Source organism: Chiloscyllium punctatum, chromosome 8, assembly GCF_047496795.1.
Source record: "Chiloscyllium punctatum isolate Juve2018m chromosome 8, sChiPun1.3, whole genome shotgun sequence".
Lineage (NCBI taxonomy): Eukaryota > Metazoa > Chordata > Chondrichthyes > Orectolobiformes > Hemiscylliidae > Chiloscyllium > Chiloscyllium punctatum.
This window is the reverse complement of record NC_092746.1, coordinates 112,842,914-112,863,039: the sequence shown is the minus strand read 5'-3', so window position 1 is coordinate 112,863,039 and position 20,126 is coordinate 112,842,914. Positions and strand designations below refer to the sequence as shown.

Genomic DNA, 20,126 nt, shown 5'->3' with positions numbered 1-20,126 from the left:
TAGCTTGGTAAATATGCCAGGCACTACACAGAGTATGGCAAATTGTTACATTAAGCTACACAATACACTAGTTTAGGGCAGATGATTAAAGATTTTATTAAAGAGGTAGGTTTTAATGAATATCTTAAAAGGAGGAAGAGTTAGAGGTGTGGAGAAGTTCAGAATTCAAAACTTGAGGACCCAGGAACCTGAAAACATGGTTGTGCATTGCTCGCTATTATCTGAAACTCTCATTTAAAATACCATTGACTGGATATACAGTACAGCTATATTTTAAACTTTTTGGAAAGTATATTTTGCTAAGCAAAATAGATTGGCTGCAGGATGGAAAATTATTGTATTCATAGAACTCAGGTCACTTGACTGGAGTCAGTGAATCTACAAAATGTTCAGACAGGTCACATGATCCAGTTTGTCACTGTAATTAAGCTATTGGATTTCAATAGTCAGACAGATAACTGGCTTCAGGGACGACAGCCTTTACCACCTCTCGCTTTCTCAGAAAACACTCAAGTGAGAGTGCTGAGAAGTTATCAGAAGGCCTCATCACAGCAAGTGGAATTCTTACGGTAAAATTAATTCTCAATCTCATGACTGAAAGAGTTCAGCCAGCAATATCTGATCCAGAAAGAAATCCAAATGACAACAGCCTATATACAGAATGTGACTTGGGCTACAGACTACCATCTCAGACATCCTGTAATACAATGTTACTTGGCCAAGCAACATTAGGATAATACTCTGCAGAGGTTTTATATTTTTCTTCTGACTTAGAGGTCTGTGTCCTTGTTTTCAAAAAAAAAGGTAATTTGTATAAATTTGCACAGTTTAATCCTTTTGTCACTAATATTTAAATCTTGGATTAGGTAAAATTGTTTACAAAAATTTTTTTTAAAAAAAGTTAAGGAACCTGACTGACTTGTTTCTGATGCTGAACTATACATAATCTGATAAAAATATAACAGATAAAATCACCGTTTCATATCAGTGACCAGTGGAAAAGTGGAAGAATGGAATCAATTCTCCCTGTTAATACTTGTAACAGCAACCAATTTTTAAAATTAATTCTTCCATGGGTTGCAGGCATCACTGACAAGGTAATCATTTGTTGCCCATCTCTAATTGCCTTTAAACTGATTGGCATGCTAACCCATTTCAGATGGCATTTTTAAGATCCAGAGTCATATGTGCATCAGACCACTTAAGGCAAGATTTTCTTCCTTAAAAAGGAGATCCATGAAACAGATGGATTTTTATGACATTGGATAATAGTTTCATGGCTACCTTTACTGACTAGTATTATATTCCAAATTTTAATTGAATTTGGATCCTATTTATGTGGTGGGATTCAAACCTGTGTTCCCAGGGACAAGCCTGGGCTAATGATTACTTGTGTAGTGACAATGCCACTAAAAAAAAGAGGGGCTACCTCAGAAGGTCAAATGTAAAAGAACACAAATACCTCAGAAGAATTCTGCAGCCGGAGAACATAAACATTGGCTCCTCCAGGGCCTCAATCTAAGTCAGCAAGCACAGGGTGATGGGTAAACTGGATTTGGAGTAGTTAGGCCACAGCAGAATTTTGGATGACCATAAAACATTGAAACAGGAGGCCAGCCAGTCTATAATGTCTGCTCCACAATTCAATGAGATCACGGCAGATCTGATAATGCTCAATTCCACTTTCCTGTCTTTTCCCCATTAATGCTGATGCCCTTGCTGATAAAAAAATCTCTTTCAGCCTTGAATATACTTAATGACAGCCTCAACAACCCTTAGCAGGAAAGAGGTCCACAGATTCACTACAGGGTGAAAACATTTCTCATCTTGGTCCTAAACATGCCACCCACATTCTGCAATTATGCTCTCTAGTCCTCTATTCTCCCACAAAAGGAAACAACCTTTCCACATCAATCTGTCAAGACCCCAAAGAATCATGTTCCAATAAGGTTGTCGCTCATTATTCTACATTCCAAAGCTTTTCTCATTAGACATCCCTCCATACTTTCTATTAGCCATGAGAACTTTCTTTGGGCTGTATCCAATGCCAATCTATCTTTCCTGAGATAAAGGGTCCAAAACTAGTCACAGTATTCCAGCTGTGGTCTAACTAGTGCCATGCACAGTTGTAACAAAACCCTACACATTTTATATTCCATTCCCTTTGAAATAAAGGCCATTCAATTTGCTATTGGGGAAGTGCTAAACTGATCTAGTGGGGGAGGCAGCACAGAGTAGATGTAAAGCCAGGTCCAATCAGATACAACAGGAATGCTAGAACACAGTCTAGTAGTTGGAGATGACATGGGCAGGATAATGAATATGGGAGGTCGAGAAGGTTAAATTGTATCTATTTTAATGTAAGGAGCTTGGCTGGTAAAACAGGTGAACTTAAAGCATGATCAGCACTTGGAAATATAATGTTACAATCACTAACACATGGTTGAAGGAGTGGCAGCTCAACATTTCAACGTACAGAAGTTTCAGGCATAATGCAGGGTGTGGGAGTTGGGAGTAAGAGAGTGTTACTGATAAAGAAAATCATCACTGCAATAATGAAGGAGCACATCCTCACATGGTGTCCAAATGAAGGCCATCCAGGTAGAGCTTAGAAATAAAATAAGAGGTGCTTACCTTGTTAGGATTATACTACTACAGTCAGAGGGAGATTGAGGAGGGGATTATCGAAGCAATTATCACTGACAGGTGCAAGAAACACAGGTTATATATGTAGGCAATTTCAAATTTGCTAATGTTCACTGGAAACACCCTAGTCTGAAAGGATTAGACGGGATTAAATTTTTGAAGTGCATGCCGGACAATTGTGTGTGTCAGTACATCATACTTAATCTGAAGAAATTAGGCTGGTCAAGTAGTTGAAGTTTCAGTGGATGAACATTTTGGGAATAATGATTATAACTCTGAGTTTCAAAGTCATTATGAAAAGATGTAAGGATGGTGCAGAAGTAAGTGAAGTGAGAGAAGGCCAACTTCAATACCATTAAAACAGAATCTGGCAAACAGACCAGGAGCAGCTATTGCAGTAAAGTTAATGTTTGGGAAGTGGGAGCCTTTCAAAACATAGTACAGTATGAACTCAGGGTCAGCATATTCTCTTCAGGATGTCTAAGGATATCAAGAGTTCTTAAAAGGAAGAGCAGGAAGCATGTGTGAGTTGCATCACGTTTAAAACAGAGTGCGGAGTGTGTGGGAAGATGCTTAAAAAGAAAATTAGTAGGCCAAAGATAGTCATAGAGATGTACAGCATGGAAACAGACCTTTTGGTCTAACCCGTCCATGCCGACCACATATCCCAACCCAATCTAGTCCCACCTGCCAGCACCCAGCCCATATCTCTCCAAACCCTTCCTATTCATAAATCCATCCAAATGCCTCTTAAATGATGCAATTGTACCAGCCTCCACCACTTCCTCTGGCAGCTCATTCCATACACGTTCTGTGAAAAGGATGCCCCTTAGCTCTCTTTTATATCTTTCCCCTCTCACCCTAAACCTATGACCTCTAGTTCTGGACTCCCTGACCCCAGGGAAAAGACTTTGTCTATTTACCCTATCCATGCCCCTCATCATTTTGTAAACCTCTATAAGGTCACCCCTCAGCCTCCGACACTCCAGGGAAAACAGCACCAGCCTGTTCAGCCTCTCCCTATAGCTCAAATCCTCCAACCCTGGCAACATCCTTGTAAATCTTTTCTGAACCCTTTCAAGTTTCACAACATCTTTCTGATAGGAAGGAGACCAGAATTGCATGCAATATTCCAACAGTGGCCTAACCAATGTCCTGTACAGCCGCAACATGACCTCCCAACTCCTGTACTCAATACTCTGAGTAATAAAGGCAAGCATACCAAACACCTTCTTCACTATCCTATCTACCTGGGATTTCACTTTCAAGGAGCTATGAACCTGCACGCCAAGATCTTTGATCAGCAACACTCCCTAGGACCTTACCATTAAGTGTATAAGTCCTGCTAAGATTTGCTTTCCCAAAATGCAGCATCTCGCACTTATTTGAATTAAACTCCATCTGCCACTTCTCAGCCCATTGGCCCATCTGGTCCAGATCCTGTTGTAATCTGAGGTAACCCTCTTTGCTGTCCACTGCACCTCCAACTTTGGCGTCATCTGCAAACTTACTAACTGTACCTCTTAAGCTCGCATCCAAATCATTTATGTAAATGACAAAAAGTAGAGGACCCAGCACCGATCCTTGTAGCACTCCACTTGTCACAGACCTCCAGTCTGAAAAACAACCCTCCTCCACCACCACTCTCTGTCTTCTACCTTTGAGCCAGTTCTGTATCCAAATGGCTAGTTCTCCCTATATTCCAGGAGATCTAACCTTGCTAATCAGTCTCCCATGGGGAAACTTGTCGAACACCTTACTGAAGTCCATATAGATCACATCTATTGCTCTGCCCTTATCAATCCTCTTTGTAACTTCCTCAAAAAACTCAATCAAGTTTGTGAGACATGATTTCCCATGCACAAAACCACGTTGACTATCCCTAAATCAGTGCTTGCCTTTCCAAGTACATGTACATCCTGACCCTCAGGATTCCCTCCAACAACTTGCCCACCACTGATGTCAGGCTCACTGGTCTGTCGTTCCTGGCTTGTCTTTACCACCCTTCATAAACAGTGGCACTATGTTAGCCAACCTCCAGTCTTCCGGCACCTCACCCATGACTATCGATGATATAAACATTTCAGCAAGAGGCCCAGCAATCACTTCTCGAGCTTCCCACAGAGTTCTCGGGTACACCTGATCAGGTGCTGGGGATTTATCCACCTTTACCCGTTTCGAGACATCCAGCACATCATCCTCCATAATATGGACATTTTGCAAGATGTCACCATCTATTTCCCTACAGTCTATATCTTCCATATCCTTTTCCACAGTAAATACTGATGCAAAATACTCACTTAGTATCTCCCCCATTTTCTGCGGCTCCACACAAAGGCTACCTTGTTGATCTTTTGAGGGGCCCTATTCTCTCCCTAGTTACCCTTTTGTCCTTAATGTATTGGTTAAAAACCCTTTGGATTCTCCTTAATTCTATTTGCCAAAGCTATCTCATGTCCTCTTTTTGCCCTCCTGATTTCCCTCTAAAGTATACTCCTACTGCCTTTATACTCTTCTAAGGATTCACTTGATCTATCCTGTCTATCCCTTACATATGCTTCCTTCTTTTTCTTAACCAAACCTCAATCTCTTTAGTCATCCAGCATTCCCTATACCTACCAGCCTTCCCTTTCACCCTAACTGGAATATAATTTCTCTGGATTCTCGTTATCTAATTTCTGAAGGCTTCCCATTTTCCAGCCATCCCTTTACCTGCAAACATCTGCCCCCAATCAGCTTTCTAAAGTTCTTGCCTAACACCATCAAAATTGGCCTTTCTCCAATTTAGAACTCCAACTTTTAGATCTGGTCTATCCTTTTCCATCAGCCTTGAAATATCTTTGAGCTTTCCTTGATCCCATCTGTCAAAGTCTTTTTTTAAAAAAGTATATTAAGAGTAACAGGATTACCAAGATACCAGTAGAACCTATTAGAAACCAAAATGGCATTCTGTAAATGGAGCCAGTGGATGTGGGTGAAGTCTTAAATGAGAAAGATATCGAAGGTGGGATTTCAGTTCGGATGATAGGGTTCCAAAAGAGACTAAGATTAGTACGGAGGTAGCATTGGATGTTTTAGGGGGCATAAAGGTGTATAAAGTCCTAGGGTGTGATGAGATGTATTCCAATCAAGGAGCAGATTTCTGGGTCCCTGGCAAAGCGCTAGATTACTGGAGGATAGCGAACGTGATTCCTTTGTTCAAGATGGACAGCAGGAATAAGTCAGGTAATTACGCCAGATAGTCTGATGTAATTGTTAGGGGAATTAATAAAAAAAAATTCTGAAGGACAGGGTTAATCAATACTTGGAAAGGCAGGGATTGATTAGGGATAGTCAGCACAAATTTGAGAGAGGAGAATCCTGTCTGACTAATTTAACTTTTTTGAAAAGGTGACTAAATATATTGATGAGGGTAGTGCAGTTGGTATGGTTTACATGGAACTCATTAAAGCCTTTGAAAAGATCCCACATAAAAGGCTGCCCCAAAAGGTAAGAGCCCTTAAGATCCAAGGTAAGTTGGCAAAGTGGATCCAAACTTTCCTTACAGATAGGAGACAGTGATGCTGGAGGGGTGTTTATTTTGTAACTGGAAGCCTGTGACTAATGGTATACAACAGGATTCAGACCCTTGCTATTTCTTATGTACATTAAGGAATTGGACATGACATGAAAATTGGTGTTAATGTTCTTGACAGTGAACAGGATGGTCTCAGGTTACTGTGTTATTGATCAGCTGCTAAATTGTGCAGCATCATGACAGATGGAACTTAAACCTGATAAGTGTGAGGCGATGCATTTTCGGAAGTCTAATACAGGAAGTGTAGTGATTGTAACAAGGTCAGCCAGGTGGACCTCAGAATGAGTTCTTCGATTGGACCAGATTAACAGGTCCAATCAGGGAGCCCTGGCTGACAGATAAAAACAGGAGATTCAGAGTCTCTTCAGTTTAGGGGACTGACTCTGTGCTGGCTGGTGCTACAGTCAGTATGTTACTGTTGGTGCGGGGGAAACCTGATTCCTGAACTGGCTGAATCATTTAGCCAGTTTGTTAACTGGCATTCCTTTTAGTGAGGACTGATTTTTTTTTAAACTCCTGATGCCCACAATGTGTTTCAGGTGTAACTCCGTTCTCATTAGGGGATTGTTGTTTCCCTGGCTGGTTACAGCCTGTGTGTTACTCTTTTCTCTTTTTTTTTGAGAAAAGGACAATGTTAATTTTGTGGTAGGGCTTAGCCCTTGGACTCTAGTTTCTTTTGTTTTTTGTATGTGTCTTCACTGTTTTTGGTGTGTGGACTGAGCCCTTGTGGAAGGCATACATTTGACCAGAGGAGCTGTTCCTGTGGGGAGGCCTAGCCCTGGGACTGGGCCTCTGAAGATTGAACACCTGTGTGTCTGCTGGGAGGTGAGCACTTGCTGTATCCTGGAGTTTGGGAGAAGACCTTTCCTTCATGAGTGGACCAAACCCTTGTGAGTTAACAGCACCTGTACAATGTACTATGTTCCTGTGAGTGGGCCTGGTTTTCCAAGGCTGGGCCAAGACTCCATGGAGACTGAACACCTGTGTGCTGTGCATTTGCTGCCTTCAGAAGTGGACTCTGCAGTTTAGAGTGGGCTCTATTTTGGACAATGCACCTCATACTGGAGTGGATTCCATTTCTGGAATGGACTCTATATTTTGAAGACTCTATTTGGACTGTGTACCAGAAAGGACTCTGTAATTAACTGTATTATGACATTTGTTGGGTCGATCACTTGCACGGTCTTGCGTATCCCTGGGTCTGGCAGGCCTTACTGTGAGCTGGGAGGCTCATGGGTCACCCTGAAAGCTGTCACCCCGAGAGCCAGAGTGTGGGTAGACCATCCTGTGAACCTGAAGGTTAGTAGGCTGTCCCGAAAGCCGGGGGGGTGGGTAGGCCACCCTGATGCTGGTCGCCCCGAGAGCCAGATGGTGGGTAGGCCATTCTGAATGCTGTCGTCCCAATAAGGGGTAATCGGGACGGGCTGTCCTAGAGGTGGTCGAAAGGTGTCAGAGCAGCCGAGAGCCAGAAGGCGCGTAGGGGCAGGCTGAAATCCGGAAGGCTTGTGGGCTACCCTGCACGCTGTCATCCCAGGGAAGGGGACGGGCTGTCCTAGAGGTGGCCAGAAGGTGTGCCAGGATAGCCCACTGGCCGGACGGCGCATCGGGTTGGGTGGGAGCCCAATGGTACGTAGGGGCAAACCGAGAGCCAGAAGGCGGGTAGTCATCCTCAGCGCTGTCACCCCGGGCAGGTACCGGGGCGGGCTGCCCCAGAGGTGGTCGAAAGGTGCTGAGGGTGGTTAGTGAAGCCGGAAGGTGGGCAGGCCGTCCTGACCACTGTCACCCTGTGCGGGTACCGGGGCAGACTGTCCTAGAGGTGGTCAAAAGGTGTGTCAGGGCGGACCGAGAACTGGACGGGGCATGGGGTGGACAGAGAGCCGGAAGGTGGGAAGGGGCGGGCTACCTTAGAGTGGACGGAAGGTGGGAGGGGTGGGGGCTTGCTGGGTCTGTATTGTCTGTACTTTTGTATGTAACAGTATTGTCTAATGTACAATGTCATTGTCGCTGTCTTTTGTATGTGAAACTGGGATTTGGGGTTTGTCCTCATCTCCCTGTAAACTGGTTGAACGGTAGGGTTTGGGGCCTGGTTTTGCTGTTCCTCTCCCTTGTAAAATTGCTGTTGTGTACAGCTGTAAATGTTAACTGTTTTTTATAAACTGTCTCGTAACTGTTTAATAAAATAAAAAAAAACATGAGTGCCAGACTTCACGTTCATTCTGAGAGCTGACTTTGACGGAGCTGGATCAACGTCAAGGACTCTCCATATATGAAGAAAGGATGACTTGGTGACAGGACACCGGCTTCTGTGGAGTTATTTCAAGAAGAATACACAATATATGGTGATTCCCTAGTGAGTATTGAGAAACAAAGAGACCTATGAAACAAGTAGATCAGGTCCCCTCTATACTTTTCTCCTAATATCTTAAAACCCCTCATGCCAGTCAATCCTGCCCTGGGGAAACAAAAAAGTCTCTGGCTATCAACTCTACCCATGCCTCTTATTACCTTGTATACTTCGATCAGGTCACCTCTCTTCCTCCTCCTCTCCAGAGTGAAAAGTCCCAGCTTAGTCAACATCTTTTGTAAGACACGCCTTCCAGTCCAGGCAGCATCCTGGTAAACCTTTATGTATGCTTTTGAATTCACAAGTTTGGATAGCTGAACTGTTGTATGAAATGCCCAAGTAGTAACTGGAGTTTTGAGACATGTCAAAAAGGAGCTACTTTGTGGCCCTCTAATATCATTTTCAACTATACATTCAACTCTCTTTTGAAATCTCCTATGGAACCCATCTCCACCAGTCTCCCAGGCAGCACATTCCAAATCCTAACAACCCTCAGAGTAAAGTTTCTCATCTCACTCAAGAGAAATTCAAGTTTCTCTTGCTGACAGTCTTGAAATTGTGACCCCAGTTCCTGACATACCAATTAGCAGAAGAACATTATTTTACCATCAAAATTGTTCATAATTTTGAACATCTCAATTAGTCACCCTTTAATCTTCCCTGTCCAAGGAGAATAAGCCCAATTTCTTTCAACTTTCCATGTATTTAAAATCCCTCAAGCCTCATACCATTCCAGCAAATCTCCTTTGAAGTACCTCCTGGGCTTTTTAATCTTTCCATAAACAGGATGCCCAGAACTGAACACAATACTCCAAATGCAGCCTGACCAATGATTTTTAGAAGTTGGCATCATTTCCTTGTTTTTATACACTATACCTCTATCATTAAACCCAAGGATCCTACAAGCCTTCTGAACAACTGTCTCAATTTGCCTAGCCACTTTAGGGAATTATGGACTCCAACCCTAAAGTCCCTGTGTTTCTGTACTCCCCTCAAAGTAAACCTTCGCACCTTTTTCTCTCTTTCATCTACAAGAAGCATTAACCCACATTTCTCTGCATTACAATGTATTTTCTAGACGTCTCCCATTTGGCCAATCTGTCAATATCCCTCTGAAGTTGCTCAGCATCATTCTCGCAATTCAGTATTCTCTTGTAGCTTTGAATCATCTACAAATTTAGATTCTGCCCTTAACACTTATCACTTAATCATTTATATAATCAATAAAAGCAAGGGTCCCAACAGCCTATGGAGCTGCCTAGGGAATACCACTTGCAACCTGTCTGTAATCTGAGAAATGCCCATCTATACAAACACTCAAGTTTCCTATATTTCAGCAACTTCTAATCCATGCTGCCAAGGACCCATCAATCCCCAAACATTTTTAATTTGTTAACCAACAGGTCATGTGGCACCGTATCAAATGTCTTCTGAAAATTCAAATATACAATATCCAGAGCACAAACCTCAAATTGCCTATTGTCACTTCGTGAAGAAACTCAATCAAATTTGGCAGACATGACCTGCCCTTGATAAAGCCATGCTGACTGTCTAGTATTTTCATTTTTCTCTCAGTGTATATTTATCATGCTGGACAGATAGTGTTGAGAAAGCAGAGAGGCTGCAGAAGAATCTGAGCAGGCTAGGAGAATGAGCAAGAAAGTGGCAGATGGAAGACAATGTGGGAAAGTGAGGTTATGCACTTTCGAAGGAAGACTGGACTATTTTCTAAATGGGAAAAGGCTTCAGAAAGCTGAAGCACAAAGGGAATTGGGAGCTCTAGTTCAAGATTTTCCCATGATTAAATGCAGGTTTAAACTGGCAGTTAGGAAGGCAAATGCAATGTTAGGCATTTGTTTCAAGAAGTCTAGAACAAAAGAGCAGGGACGTACTGCTGAGGCTGTATAAGGCTCTAGTTCATATAGCACTTGGAATATTGAGAGCAGTTTTGGGCCACATATCTAAGTAAGGATGCACGCGCTTTGGAAGAGGATCACAGGAGGTTTACAAGAGTGATCCCAAGGATGAAGGGATTGTCACATGAGGAGGAGTTGAGGACTCTGGCTCTGTTCTGGATGGATTTTAGATGGATGATTTGGGAGGGAAGGAGAAGAGATTTGGCCTGGATAGAGTAGACATGGAGAAGACGCTTCCACTAAGTAGAAGAAAGACTAGTTCCAAAGAGCGCAGCCTCAGAGTGAAGGAACAACCATTCAGAACTGAGATAATGAGGGATTTCTACAGCCAGACAGCAGTGAAACACATTGCCATGGAAGTCTGTGGAGGCCAAGTTTGAGGATTTTTAAGACAAATTCTTGATTAGAAGAATTGTTTGGAACTCTACGGTGTGTAAACAGGCCCTTTGGCCCAACAAGTCCACACCGACCCTCCCAGACCCATTCCCCAAACCTATTGCTCTACATTTACCCCGGACTAATGCATCTCCCCTGAACATTGGCAATTTAGCATGGCCACTTCACCTAACCTGCACACCTTTGGATTGTGGAAGGAAACCAGAGTACCCAGAGGAAAGCCACAAGACACAGGGAAAGTGTGCAAACTCAACACAGACAGTTGCCCAAAGCTGGAATCAAACCCGGGTCCCTGGTGCTGTGAGCCACCATGCCACCCCTAGGTGGATAAAGGATTATAGGGAGAAGGTCAAAGAATGGGATAGAGAAACGTATCAGTCAGGATGGAATGGTGGAGCAAGCTCGATGGGCCAAATGACCTAATTTTGTTCCTATATCTTATGGTCAATACACACAAAAGATATGAGAAGTATAACATTTATTGCGCCTTCAATAAATTGCAACATTTTAGCTTTCACAATGAATAACAGTCCGCTGAGCAATACAGTGTTTGTAAGAATTAGAAACATTCACATGCTTGTGGATGCAATTTAACAATAGCTTTTGGAAGGTATTCAGCATTCTTCAAGCTGACATGAGAAATGTAATGCCTATTTTGAGAACATTGCCCATCTCTGGTTGTCAAGGTGATGGTACTAGTAGGCATCCAGTTCGAACACTGTGATGGTGCACCCACAATTGTGATGATTAAAAAACTCCAGGATTTTAACCCAAAATGATAGTAGAACAGCAGCATGGGTCCTTTGGTTGGAGAGACATGGTATAATTTAAAATAGATGGTAGAGAACTTGTTTTCCCTTTTCTACAAATAATTTTTCTGTTTGTATACAAGTTATGCTGACTTTCATCATTGGTTCTTTGCCAAAGCTTTTCTTATTCCAATATAAATAACAATCAGCTAATCCTTTCTGTGCTCTCAAATAAAAAAATTGATTAGTCACTTGCAATCCAAAGTAGTCTTTTTTTAAATCAGTCTATCAAAACACTTAATCAATCCACTCAACATTTTCTGCTCCAATTAGTTTAAATCTTCAGTATCTTATTAGATTAGCACACTGTGGACAGTAAATAGTTTAAAACTTTGTAAACAGAGTCCTGTGACCTCTCTTCTGAAGAAAAGTCTGTACTGAAGAAGGATCACAAGACTTGAAACTCTTTTCTCTGCATGGATGCTGCCAGAACTACTGAAACTTTCCTAGCAATTTCTGTTGTTTGTTTCAGATCCCCAGATCCCCAGTTCTTTGCTTTATTCCAGCTTAAGACATTTGACGGAGAACTGCTCTGTAATGAAGCTACTTTGAATGAGCTTCAACTTGAAGAAAAAAGTTTGGCATTTTCCAATTTTACTGTCAAATTCCAAGCCTAACATGCAACTTGTTAAGAAAACATCATTTTAAACTCAACTTATCAGGAAAAGTAAATTCTTACCTGTTTCCATCGCATTTTCTGTTGCCTCCAATCCATCCATACTGTCTTCATCCTCAATAACCGTCTTCCCCCTGCTCCGAGGCCTGTGATTAAAGGATGTAGCAAGATTATTTACTTATTACCATAAGATGGAATGGATCAAACTTGGGAACAAGTAGGTACTTCTCCATCTGTACATGCTTTTCTAGAAGGCTATCGTTCAGAAGAAACTGACTTGGAGGAAATTCCTGTGTGAAGGAATACAATACAAACACCTGATGGCAAGAGAGTGTACAGAAAAGAAACCAGAGAAAGGAATGTCAACAATCTCAAGGTCTAGGACCAATTCCAACTCCAGAAAAAAAAAACCTGTGGTTGGAGATGTACCTCTAAAATCAGATATGCAAGAATCCGCAGAACAATGAGATGGAATATCCTAGGTGGGCAATCATACTTGTTAGCGAGTGATGGTCAATGATCAACTGAAATTATTGACATTTAGCTCACTACCTCTCATTTTAAACCACATTAAATCAGTCATAGAATGTTGGAGCATCTGACTGAAAAGATACTGGACTTCTGAAAATGTGATTGAGTTGACATTTTTATTTCAATAGCATTCAGGAGAGCAGTTTTTTTTCAGTAAAGCTCAATATCCAGGCTTGAAAAGAAAAGTGACAAGTAACATTCATGCCACACAAATGCCAAGAATGACTATCTCTAATAAGAGACTATCTAACCACCACCCCTTGAAATTCAATGGAGTTACCATCACTGAATTTCCCAGATCAACATCCTAGGGCCTTACCATTGATCAAAAACTCAACTGGGCTTACCACATAAACAGAGTGGCTGCAAGAGCAGTTCAGAGGCTAGGAGTACTGCAGCGAGTAATTCCCATCCTGCCTCCCCAAAGCCTGTCCACCAACTACAAGGTACCAGTCAGGAGTGTGTTGTAACACTCAATTGCCTGAATGAGTGCAGCTCCAACAATACTCAAGAAGCTTAACATCAAGGACTATGCAGCCCACTTGATTGGCACCATACCAAAGATTCACTCTTTCCATTATCAACACGTAGCAGCATTGTGTATCATCTACAAAATGTACTGTAGATATTCACTATCTTCCAAACTCGCTATCCGTTTCCATCTCGAAGGATAAGGGCAACAAATGCATGAGAACACCACCACCTGAAAGTTCCCCTCTAATCTGTTCACCAACCTGAAGTGGAAATATATCGACATTCTTTCAGTATCATTGGGTCAAAATCTTGGAATTCCCTCCTTAATAGCATTGTGGGTCTATCTACTGTACGCAGACTGCAGCTGTTCAAGGTGGCAGCTCACCATCACTTTCTCAGGGGCAACTAGGGACAGGCAATAAATGCTGGTCCAGCTAGCAATGCCAATATCCAACAAGTGAATCAAAAAAATGACAGTTGACAAATAAGCAAAATTCACTATGGAAAAATATATGGGCTCACTTAATAGTTTCAACTTTTACATAGAGGAGAAAGTGAGCACTGCAGATGCTGGAGATCAGAGCTGAAAATGTGTTGCTGGAAAAGCGCAGCAGGTCAGGCAGCATCCAAGGAACAGGAGAATCGATGTTTCGGGCATCAGCCCTTCTTCAGGAATGAGGAAAGTGTGTCCAGCAGGCTAAGATAAAAGGTCCCTCCTCCCTACCTTTTATCTTAGCCTGCTGGACACACTTTCCTCATTCCTGAAGAAGGGCTGATGCCCGAAACGTCGATTCTCCTGTTCCTTGGATGCTGCCTGACCTGCTGCGCTTTTCCAGCAACACATTTTCAGCTCAACTTTTACATATTCAATATAATCATTATGTTTCATAAAATTGCATGTGCATGTACAGTGGAAATTAAAATGTATTTTACCAGCTTCACTACATGATAGAGGAAAAATAAATTCTAATTCACTCAAGTCTGTCTCTATCCTTAATTTCATCCTAGAATAGCACAAAACATTCTTTGGTTGGAACCATGTGACCATATTCCCCTTTGACTGGTCATTAAGAAAGCCCCCAAAATTGTTCTCCCTTTTCCTGTATTGTGATGTGGCTAATGCTAGTGTCTCAACCACAAAGTGTCAACAGTTGAAGCTATAATTTTGATATTTGGTGATATCAAGTGCAGAGACAGACATTGTTCAGTTGAGTTCTACAAAGGAAAAATATCTAACCAAAGCATTCACCTCACAGAACTATAGCAATCTTGAAACTTAATATAATTGGGTCACAATTCTATTGGATTGCTATCAAATATACACAGTACAAACCTGCATATTACCTCATCATGGTCTTCACTCCAAAGGCCTTACTCAAATGTCAGATAATTCTTACTTTGTACTGAATGATATACTAACACAAATCTACACTACTGAGCTGCCGTGCAGTAATACCCAAGCAAAGTTCTATATTAATGGCTACTATTATCTCAATACTTCTATCCTTTGCTATTCTACTCACTCTCTATTCAATGGAAGCAATTTGCTTGAAGTAAACTATCTCACGAGCTAAAAGGAGAAAGTGAGGACTGCAGATGCTGGAGATCAGAGCTGAAAATGTGTTGCTGGAAAAGCGCAGCAGGTCAGGCAGCATCCAAGGAGCAGGAGAATTGACGTTTTGGGCATAAGCCCTTCTTCAGGAAAGCTTCAACTGTTGACACTTTGTGGTTGAGACACTAGCATTAGCCACATCACAATACAGGAGAAGGGAGAACAATTTGGGGGGCTTTCTTAATGACCAGTCAAAGGGGAATATGGTCACATGGTTCCAACCAAAGAATGTTTTGTGCTATTCTAGGATGAAATTAAGGATAGAGACAGACTTGAGTGAATTAGAATTTCCTGAAGAAGTGCTTATGCCCAAAACTTAGATTCTCCTGCTCCTTGGATGCTGCCTGACCTGCTGCGCTTTTCCAGCAACACATTTTCAGCTCCTATCTCACGAGCTACTATACTTGGCTGGAACTGATTATCGTATAACTAACCAGGGAAACTTTTCTGTGCCAAGTGAACTGGCATTACAGTAGGCTGCTTTGTTGTGATGAAGAACATCACTGTTGCTTTGGCAATTTAAACATATTTAATGAAGACTTGGCACATTCAATTACATGAGCAATTAAGATGCTCTTTCAATAGCTAGACTTCCAGATGAAAAATATAATTTTTTTTCACATTGAGCCATATTTTCCAAATCAAACAAACAGAAACATGTTTTAAACAAATATCAAGACAATGGCTTCAGCATATATTGGGTTCTGCAGGCCATCTGTCGCAACCTACATATGTAAGGGATTCAAACACTTGCAACAGAAAACAAAACTTGTGCAACGCTGGCTCAAATTCTCAACTCAAATGGGTGCACTGACAACCAGTCAACCTTAAAGGCTATGTCAAAACGACATATGTACCTACTGCCTTTTATTTGTCCCTGCTGCTGTCAACCGAACAAATGATACCCTTTCTGATTTTGTGGGAATTTTCTGATTGTTCCTTCAAGTTCTGGTTGACTTTACAATACACAGATAAAACATCTGTGTATCACCTAATGATCATCATGGCTTTTGACCACAAGATTCATCTATTCTCTATTCTTGAGATCACAGCAAACTTACAGCCTTTTCCTTACAAGTAGATTTTTAAATCAAATCCTTCTTAGCTTTCTTGGCCCTCAAACCTTCCTTGTTATGTCATCCAAATTCACACAAATTAAAATCTGAGGTTTTCAAACGTCACAAGTCCAACCAGGTTGAAGTTGACCCCATGGCCATCTATGAATCTGTGCTTTATTAAAAGTTTGTGACATCGACAGGCAGCCCCAAAAGCTTAACTCTAATTGAGGATGCAGTATTCTTTCACAGATTTTCAAAAATTGCCTTCATCAAATGCAAATTTTCCCTTCTTTGGTAAACTACGATAACTTTTGAACGAAGATTTGGCTGCTCATATAAAGTTACTTCGGTTCTCTTAAGAATCATCACACTGAAAAACTTCAGTTTTCTTAGATTATGCTTGCTCTGCTGAGTATTTCCAGTAGTTTTGGTTTTCAATTTATAATACTCCCTAATCCTTGGCCTTCAATTTAGGAGTGATTTTCTAGATTTACCTGTGGCTGACAATCTGTACCACTATAATATCAAGTTTCATAGTAGAATCTACACTTTTAACTTCTCTGGGAGGATACAATAACTGGTGACAACCAACAAACAAAATACTGCACTGAAAGGAGGAGGGCAATATGATAATTGTAATGCAAGGTGTGAGATTTGTGTTATCGGCTTTTTTGGATTTTTGAAATAGCACGTGAGTTTTCTGAGTATCTGAAGGCATTTAACTTGTAAGTATTTCTGTAGCCGTGATGATTTATTTTAAAAATGTACCATTAGAGAGATTTCGTGGAGTGTAACGGGGATTTGTTTACATTAAGAGACTTAACCAGTGAAGTAAACAAACAATGGAATGCTTCAGGCTTCCACTTAAAATATTCCAGAATTTTGTGGGCCTTAGGGGCAAGTCACAATATGGGGAAAAACTTTTAAGTTTCAGTTTGCACAAGTCTTGGCTGAATCTGGTGTGGAGAAAGTGAGGACTGCAGATGCTGGAAATCAGAGTCGAGAGTGTGGTGCTAGAAAAGCACAGGTCAGGCAGCACCCGAGGAGCAGGAGAATTGACGTTTCGGGCAAAAGCACTTCCTGATGAATGGCTTACGCCCAAAACGTCAATTCTCTTGCTCCTCGGGTGCCGCCTGACCTGCTGTGCTTTTCCAGCACTACACTCTTGAACTTGGTGTGTAAAACTATTGCCCCTGAGAAAGGGAGATAGTTTAGAACTGTTACATCAGTGGAAGGAATTTAGTTCATAAGATCCAGACAAGTACTGCTTGGTTAAAACACTGATGGAATCAACTGAAGCTGAGAAAACCTAAGTTTAGTTGCACGAAGGGTCTGGGAAAAGGTATTTCAAATACACATAGTATTTGAAATAAGGGTTAAGGCTGGTGATTTTATAACCATTAAAGACACGTGGTTAGAAAGAGATCAAAACGGAGAACCGAATATTCTTGCGTATGCAACTTTTCATACGGACAGGAAGAAAGGGGTGCTGGGATACCTTTATTTGTACAAGATGGAATAAGTATGACAGCAAACAATTATACTGGATAGGAAGATGTAGAATTCGTGTGTGTAGGAAGAACTAACAAGGGGAAAAAGACGAGTGGGAATAGCCTAGACCCTCACGGTTCTGTAGGGCAGATAATAAATCAATGGATAATGAATGCATGCAATATAAAAGGCAGTTCATCAAAACAGTGACATTAATTTGTGTAGATTGGGAATTTCAAATGGGCAGATGCAGCCAAAAGGAACAACACTTGCATATCCAGGTATTTTCCTAGAACAATATATTGCAGATCCAACCAGGGATCAGGCTTATTTTGAATTTTGCGATGTGTAATGAGACAAGTTCAATAGATGATGTCAGAGTAATGGGGAGGTGATGGTCTAGTGGTATTATTTAGATTAGATTAGATTAGATTCCCTACAGTGTGGAAACAGGCCCTACGGCCCAACTAGTCTACTGTATGCAGTTCTGGTTGCTCTGCCATAGGAAGATTATTATTAAATTGGAGAGAGTCCAGAAAAGACTTACTAATATGTTGCCAGCATTGAAGGGTTTGAGTTACAAAAATAGACTGGGACACTTTTAAATGAAGCAGGGGTGGCCTTTATATAGAGGCTTATTAAAATCATGAGGGGTATAGATAAGGTCAATAGCAAGGGTCTTTTCCCTCGGTTGGAGGAGTTCAAAGCGAGGGAGCATTTTTTTTTAAAAAGGTGAGGATAAAGATTTGAAAAGGACTTGAGGGGAAATTTTTTTAAAAAGAAGTATGGTTTGCGTGTGGAATGAATGGCCAGAGGAAACGATAGATGCAGGTACGGTTACAACATTTAAAGGCATTGTGAATAGGAAAGGTTCAGAGGGATATGGGCCAAATGCAAGCAAGTAAGACTAATTTAGTTTGGGAACATGGTTGGCATGGACTAGTTTGTCTGAAGGGTGTTTCCATGCTGTATGATTCTATGATTCAAAAAACCCATCTGGTTCATTAATCTCCTTTAGGGAAGGAAAGTGCCTCCCTTATCTGATCTATCCTACATGTGGCCCACGGCAATGTGGTTGACTCGAAACTGCCTCGGAGCAATTAGGGATGGGCAATAAATGCAGGCCTAGTCAGTTAATTAAAAAAAAGAAAAAAGATTATTTGCCGGCTTGACAGGATAGATCCTGAGAGATTGTCTCTTTGTGGGACCATCCAGGACCAAAGATTATAATCACAAAATAAGGGGTCACACTCAGAGTTGATGAGGATAGTGAATCTGTGGATTTATTGCAGAGGGCTGTCGAGGCTGGGTTAAGTATATACAATGTTCAGGTAGACAGATTTTTAATCTGTAAGGGAATCAAGGGTTATGGGAAAAGAGGAGCTGAGGATTAGCAGATCAGCCATGATCTCATTAAATAGCAGAACTGACACGCTGGGCTGAATAGCTTACTTCTGCTCCAAAGTCTTATGGTTTTATAGTGCTAAAGAACTGTAGACACCTTTTACAGAGACCTTTAGTAGTAAGTTTGACCTGCAGATCACCATGCCTCAGGAAAAGGGCAAAGTTGAAAGGTGGGGTGCCCCACCTCATTGTGACCTCAGTGGTACAAGAATGAATTGTGCTCTTGGTGTCACTCTGCATCCTAAACCAGCCATCCAGCTAACTAAGCTAAGCTGATCCAATTGTATCTTTTACTATGAATAGTTTGGTAGGATGCTGCCAGGCTGAGCAGCCAAACTTGCTGTATCAGCAACAGAACTAGCAAGGTCTACGAGGTACAGAACTTTAGAGTCAAGCTTACATTTCACTGGAAGCACAGAGAAAGACTCATCAAAACTATTGTAACCATCTCAACCAAAAGTGCTATTATTTCATATACAATTTTACAGGACCAATAAACAGAGTGCATATTAGTTTTTGAGCACTTTATACATCAATTTAGTTCATTTTCCCTTTTTCAAACATAATAATACATTTCTTCAAAACGCTTTTATTCTTGACACTTAGCTTTAGACTAGACAGACTAAAACGAAAACTTCTCTGGTGACTGGGATATAATAAAAGTGTAGATCTATATAGTAAACACTTTCTCATCACTTCTTCCCCAACCCCTATCACAGGGCAAAAAAGCAGCTTCTTTCGTTACTGGAGTCTGCTAACCGTTCCCTTTTTATCCTAGTACCCAAACTATCTGTCTCATCTAAGTTAACAATTTAGAATCTGACTGAATTAGAGAAGGAGCAGCACTCCAATCAGCCATTGAGAGACATAAGACCTTCGATTGGGGGAACTTCAACAGACTGAACTTGAATAATCAGTATGTTCTTGGATATGAAGATAGACATTGGCAATTCAGTTGATAAATTAATAATCATTGGACTCAATACAAACCAGTGAGCTTTTTTTTAAAGTTAATTTTCACCAGCTATGCAAAGTTCAGCTACCAAGACTCCATAAAAGTCCATAGTTAAAGTCCCAATTATTTCCAAACAGAAGTAAATGGTAGAACAAATTTTGAATATGCAACTAGTGTGTTTGTCTATGTTCTCTCCTAAGATAGTAATAATAACTGCAAGATTTAAAATTGTCATAGATTCATAATCCAAACAGTTTGTCATATTACAATAATCCTTTCAAAAACACAAGTTTACTT

General features: G+C 41.1%; 1 protein-coding gene across 9 annotated transcripts in view; it reads right to left on the bottom strand.

Annotated features, from left to right (window-relative positions):
* kmt2ca (lysine (K)-specific methyltransferase 2Ca) overlaps positions 1-20,126 on the bottom strand; it is a 506,051-nt gene that overhangs the window by 340,686 nt on the left and 145,239 nt on the right. For all 9 annotated transcript variants that reach the window (XR_011961410.1, XM_072576253.1, XM_072576251.1 and 6 more), the window contains exon 3: positions 12,368-12,450. Coding sequence is in view for 8 of the 9 variants with exons in the window: in XM_072576253.1 (XP_072432354.1) it covers positions 12,368-12,450 (83 nt within the window). In the remaining variant the exon portion in view is untranslated. The remainder of the gene's footprint in view (positions 1-12,367; positions 12,451-20,126) is intronic.